Here is a 7,500-nt window from a genome sequence, read left to right as displayed (position 1 = left end):
GGTGTCGTAAACAATGCTTTATAGCCACATAAAAAAGAACAGATACCACCGAACAAAGGGGTTCACAAAAATACACCTTTATACAGCCAATAATAACAAACTATAAATCAGCCAATCAAGTCACACTACTGAAGAATACAAACGAGTATAAAAGAGGCTAAGAAACTCCTCTAGCTAAACAAACAGAGAGACTTCTCTATCGTTCCCCGGAATCGGCAACTGAAGAGATCCATAAGATAGGATCGAAACCGCGGTCTTGCCTGACCATCCTGATAGAACGCCCAACGAAAATGTCAGAAAAAATGCTAACAGAAGAAGGCCTCCTTGCCGTACCAACGACCTCCAACGATGACCTTCAGCTTCTAGACATTGGCGAAATAGATGTCAGTGTTGTCGACGAAACAAACGACGAAGAAGAAAGCAACCTTTCTGAACCTGACCCCGAACCGAGCCAAAGATCTCCAAAAGACGCTAAAAAGAAAAAAGACAAGAAGGAGAACAGACGCGGAACCACCTCTGACAAAAAATATCAACCACAGGACCAGAAAAGAAATCAGAACCGAAAACGCCGCTACAGTGAAACACTGTCGGAAGAAAGAATAATAGAACAATCAGAGGAGGCTTTAAAAGCCCTGAATAGGCATTCCCAAAGAGGAACATGCCCAAAGACATTACAATACAAAGCACGAGCACGCATAAGGGCAGATGAAGCCTTTAAAACAGACATTAAAAGGATAAGAAAAACAACAGAACAAGAGGTGGTGAACGCCCTAATCAGGTACCATGAAAGGAGAATAGATGAAAGCAAAAAATCACTCAAGCGGCAAAAGAGACCGAAAGGAACTGTAAACAAGAAATCAAAGGACAATATGAACACTCATGAGCAAAATGTAAAAGAGATAGCTGAAAACTTCTTTAAAAAGTTCAACGAGTTTAAAACCTTCATGAGCACAATGTCAAATAAAAGTGGTGAAAAGTATGCCTGTCTACTTACTGAGTCCAACTTACATAACAAGGGTGCACAGGAAAACAACAAACTGTCGAAATCGGGCAGTAAAAAGCGTAAAGAACGCAAAACCTCAAAAGCACAAGCTTATAAAAGAACACAGCTAGAAAGAAACAGGGGGTACATAAAGAACCTATCCAGACAAAACACCACAGATCATGAAATAAATTTACTCTCTAAAGGGTTAAAATTTATACCCACACCATTAACAAAAGAACAACATATCAGGCGTCAACTTCTTCAGGATTTTGAGCAATTTGCGAGAAGGATGCGCCTGAAATATATCTTTCATGGGCAAAATAGCAAACCACATCCTTATCATGTAAAATCAAACTGGATACCACAAGTTCAACCCTCAGTTGCACTCGAAAGTTATCTTGAAGAGGTTAAATTACAACTGGCAGAAATTAAACTGTCACAGCCAAAAAACAATCTGTCATCAAAAGAACGAGAAGCACTACAATCTTTAAAAACAAACAAAGATCTCAATGTGAAAAAAGCAGACAAAGGTTCCTGTGTTGTTATTATGGACACAGAAAACAAAATAAACGAAGGTCAAACGCTACTTGACAACTCGAAACACTATAGACCTTTAGATGAACCGATGGTTAAGGAAACTCAATATAAGGTGAAAGAACTAATACAAGAACTACATGAAAATAAAAACATTGATGACATGACAAAAAAATGGCTGTTACAAACACCGAGCCCGCCTAAAATTCCCATATTCTACACCCTAAAATTCACAAGCCTACACCAGTAGGTAGGCCAATAATATCAGGTTGTGACGGACCAACAGAAAGAATCTCAGCATTTCTTGATAGGCTGTTGCAACCGATAGCACAAAAACAGGCTTCTTATCTTAAAGACTCTACAGACTTCATTAATTTCATAGAAAGCACAGAAGTCCCAAAGCACGGGATCATTGTTTCAATGGACGTGACAAGTCTATATACCAACATTCCACAGGAAGAGGGGATCAAAACTATATGCAAAGCCTCTGATACTCACTACAAAGATAAACCCCCGATTCCAACACAGTCACTTGAACGAGCGCTCAGACTCATTTTAAAAGAAAACTCATTCCATTTTAATGGAAAAAATTACCTCCAAACACACGGGACAGCGATGGGAACAAAGGTCGCTGTTGCTTTCGCAAATATCTTCATGGCGAAAGTAGAAACAGAGTTATTAAAAAAGAGCGCAATAAAGCCTATCTGTTGGAAAAGATATATAGACGACATCTTCTCTCTCTGGGGTACCGGAAGAGAACAAATAACACACTTCATTGAACAAGCAAATAATCACCACGCCACTATTAAATTCACAGCAGAAATCTCTGAGGAAAAAGTCACATTTCTGGATACAATTGTGTACAAAGGCAAACGGTTTAACAGCTCGTCAATTCTCGACGTACGAACGCATTTCAAACCTACTGAAACTTTCCAATATACACATTTCACGTCTTGCCACCCTTTAGGGGTCAAGAAGGGCTTTATAAAAGGCGAGGCCCTCCGGTTACTCAGAACAAATTCCTCAAAAGAAAACTTTCAAAACCGACTAGAAGAACTCAAAAAGCATCTTAGAGAGAGAGGATATCCACGAAACTTAATAACTCAAACTCTCTCTAAAATACACTTTGAAAACAGGAAAGACGCACTCCGACAAAAACCATCAAGAGAAAAAACCATTTTGCCCTTTGTCACACAGTATCAACCATCAGTTCCCAGCCTTAAAAACATTCTAATGAAAGACTGGCAACTGATAGAGAAACAGCCTTTACTCAGACAGATCTACAAAGAACCTCCAATTATATCATACAAACGAGGAAGGTCTCTGAAAGATATACTCGTAAAAGCTAAACTCTGAGATTTAACGGCTAAAACAAGTGGGGGGAAAGCGTGAGTCAGGCTTGTCAACCCCTATGATATTTGGATGTAGATGGGTATACATGGACATACATGGGAATACATGGACATACATGGTTATACATGGATATACATAAATATATATGGGTATACATGGACATACACGGTTATACATGGATACACATGGGTATACATGGACATACATGGGTATACATGCTTATAATCCATCAAATATTTTCGCTCGCGCGCGATTGGTCTAAACGCGTCACGTGGACGAATATTCCCCAGCTAAAACTGGGGAATATCAGAGGATATTCCCCAATGATATTCCCCAATTTTTAAAACCGACTTCAAGGATTCAAGTCTCACATTAAAATTACTGTTAGGATGGCAGAACGGTTTGCTTTCGTAACAGAAGAAGAGATAAACCTGCTGGTCGATAGAGCGGTACCAGAAAACACCAAAAAATCCACTTCATACGCTGTTAACGTTTTTGACGGTAAGCTGTTTGTAAATCGTATCCGCCACTTGTATCCACACAATTAAAAAAATATGTTTTCCTTTCACTGAAATATTGTACTTTTAACTGAAGCGAAGTCTGTTCGAAATTTTGGAAATGAATATTGAATGACTCGGTTTTGGAAGCCAATTGAGAAACTTTGACGTGTTGACATATGACGGGCGGGCAGATCCCGCTTGTTGCGAAAAATATTTGAAGGATAATAAACACAATAGCCTTACTTTGGCTTTAAAAATATGCTCGGATATTTGTCCTCGGACATTATCTGTTCCTCGAAGCTCACAGTTTTCCTCGAGCTTCGCTCTCGGAAAACTGTTCGCTTCTCGGAAACGATAATGTCCGGGGACAAATATCCCAGCATATTTTCGAGCCAAATGAAGGCTATTGTTTATATATACATGGGTATACATGAATATATATGGGTATACATGGACATACATGGTTATACGTGGATATACATGGGTATACATGGACATACATGGTTATACATGGATATACATGGGTATATATGGCTATACATGGGTATACATAAATATATATGGGTATACATGGAAATACATGGTTATACATGGATATACATGGGTATACATGAATATATATGGGTATACATGGACATACATGGTTATACATGGATATACATGGGTATACATGGACATACATGGATACACATGGGTATACATGGACATACATAGGTTTACATGGATATACATGGGTATACATGAATAAATATGGGTATACATGGACATACATGGTTATACATGGATATACATGGGTATACATGGGCATACATGGTTATACATGGATATACATGGGTATACATGGGCATACATGGGTATGCATGGATATACGTGGGTATAAATGAATATATATGGGTATACATGGACATACATGGTTATACATGGATACTCATGGGTATACATGGACATACATGGGTATACATGGATATACATGGGTGTACATGAATATATATGGGTATACATGGACATACATGGTTATACATGGATATACAGTGGTATACATGGGCATACATGGGTATACATGAATATATATGGGTATACATGGACATACATGGTTATACATGGATATACATGGGTATACATGGGCATACATGGGTATACATGAATATATATGGGTATACATGAACATACATGGTTATACATGGATATACATGGGTATACATGGACATACATGGTTATACATGGATATACATGGGTATACATGGACATACATGGGCATACATGGATATACATGGGTATACATGAATATATATGGGTATACATGGACATACATGGTTATACGTGGATATATATGGGTATGCATGGATATACATGGGTATACATGAATATATATGGGTATACATGAACATACATGGTTATACCTGGATATACATTGGTATACATGAATATATATGGGTATACATGGACATACATGGATATACATGGGTATACATGAATATATATGGGTATACATGGACATACATGGTTATACATGGGTATACATGGGTATACATGGACATACATGGATACACATGGGTATACATGGACATACATAGGTTTACATGGATATACATGGGTATACATGAATAAATATGGGTATACATGGACATACATGGTTATACATGGATATACATGGGTATACATGGGCATACATGGGTATGCATGGATATACGTGGGTATAAATGAATATATATGGGTATACATGGACATACATGGTTATACATGGATACTCATGGGTATACATGGACATACATGGGTATACATGGATATCCATGGGTGTACATGAATATATATGGGTATACATGGACATACATGGTTATACATGGATATACAGTGGTATACATGGGCATACATGGGTATACATGAATATATATGAGTATACATGGACATACATGGTTATACATGGATATACATGGGTATACATGGGCATACATGGGTATACATGAATATATATGGGTATACATGAACATACATGGTTATACATGGATATACATGGGTATACATGGACATACATGGTTATACATGGATATACATGGGTATACATGGACATACATGGGCATACATGGATATACATGGGTATACATGAATATATATGGGTATACATGGACATACATGGTTATACGTGGATATACATGGGTATACATGGACATACATGGTTATACATGGATATACATGGGTATACATGGCTATACATAGGTATACATAAATATATATGGGTATACATGGAAATACATGGTTATACATGGATATACATGGGTATACATGAATATATATGGGTATACATGGACATACATGGTTATACATGGATATACATGGATATACATGGGTATACATGAATATATATGGGTATACATGGACATACATGGTTATACGTGGATATATATGGGTATGCATGGATATACATGGGTATACATGAATATATATGGGTATACATGAACATACATGGTTATACCTGGATATACATTGGTATACATGAATATATATGGGTATACATGGACATACATGGATATACATGGGTATACATGAATATATATGGGTATACATGGACATACATGGTTATACATGGGTATACATGGGTATACATGGACATACATGGATACACATGGGTATACATGGACATACATAGGTTTACATGGATATACATGGGTATACATGAATAAATATGGGTATACATGGACATACATGGTTATACATGGATATACATGGGTATACATGGGCATACATGGGTATGCATGGATATACGTGGGTATAAATGAATATATATGGGTATACATGGACATACATGGTTATACATGGATACTCATGGGTATACATGGACATACATGGGTATACATGGATATCCATGGGTGTACATGAATATATATGGGTATACATGGACATACATGGTTATACATGGATATACAGTGGTATACATGGGCATACATGGGTATACATGAATATATATGAGTATACATGGACATACATGGTTATACATGGATATACATGGGTATACATGGGCATACATGGGTATACATGAATATATATGGGTATACATGAACATACATGGTTATACATGGATATACATGGGTATACATGGACATACATGGTTATACATGGATATACATGGGTATACATGGACATACATGGGCATACATGGATATACATGGGTATACATGAATATATATGGGTATACATGGACATACATGGTTATACGTGGATATACATGGGTATACATGGACATACATGGTTATACATGGATATACATGGGTATACATGGCTATACATAGGTATACATAAATATATATGGGTATACATGGAAATACATGGTTATACATGGATATACATGGGTATACATGAATATATATGGGTATACATGGACATACATGGTTATACATGGATATACATGGGTATACATGGACATACATGGATACACATGGGTATACATGGACATACATAGGTTTACATGGATATACATGGGTATACATGAATAAATATGGGTATACATGGACATACATGGTTATACATGGATATACATGGGTATACATGGGCATACATGGGTATGCATGGATATACGTGGGTATAAATGAATATATATGGGTATACATGGACATACATGGTTATACATGGATACTCATGGGTATACATGGACATACATGGGTATACATGGATATACATGGGTGTACATGAATATATATGGGTATACATGGACATACATGGTTATACATGGATATACAGTGGTATACATGGGCATACATGGGTATACATGAATATATATGGGTATACATGGACATACATGGTTATACATGGATATACATGGGTATACATGGGCATACATGGGTATACATGAATATATATGGGTATACATGAACATACATGGTTATACATGGATATACATGGGTATACATGGACATACATGGTTATACATGGATATACATGGGTATACATGGACATACATGGGCATACATGGATATACATGGGTATACATGAATATATATGGGTATACATGGATTTACATGGGTATTCATGAATATATATGGGTATGCATGGATATACATGGGTATACATGAATATATATGGGTATACATGAACATACATGGTTATACCTGGATATACATTGGTATACATGAATAT

At 36.7% G+C, this 7,500-nt stretch overlaps 1 protein-coding gene across 1 annotated transcript; it reads left to right on the top strand.

The window, feature by feature from the left end:
• The first annotated feature begins 290 nt into the window (after nucleotides 1-290).
• LOC138017276 (trichohyalin-like) lies at nucleotides 291-1,769 on the top strand. Its single transcript, XM_068864416.1, has one exon. It carries the CDS (start codon nucleotides 291-293, stop codon nucleotides 1,767-1,769), a length of 1,479 nt encoding a protein of 492 aa, XP_068720517.1.
• The last annotated feature ends 5,731 nt before the right edge of the window (nucleotides 1,770-7,500 follow it).

Source organism: Montipora capricornis, chromosome 9 (assembly GCF_036669925.1).
Source record: "Montipora capricornis isolate CH-2021 chromosome 9, ASM3666992v2, whole genome shotgun sequence".
Lineage (NCBI taxonomy): Eukaryota > Metazoa > Cnidaria > Anthozoa > Scleractinia > Acroporidae > Montipora > Montipora capricornis.
The sequence above is the reverse complement of the archived record's forward strand: the minus strand, read 5'-3'. Positions and strand labels throughout refer to the sequence as shown.

Bases quoted from the DNA above. Each gene is read 5' to 3' on its own strand.
- LOC138017276 (XM_068864416.1), top strand. From the start codon at position 291: ATGTCAGAAAAAATGCTAACAGAAGAAGGCCTCCTTGCCGTACCAACG.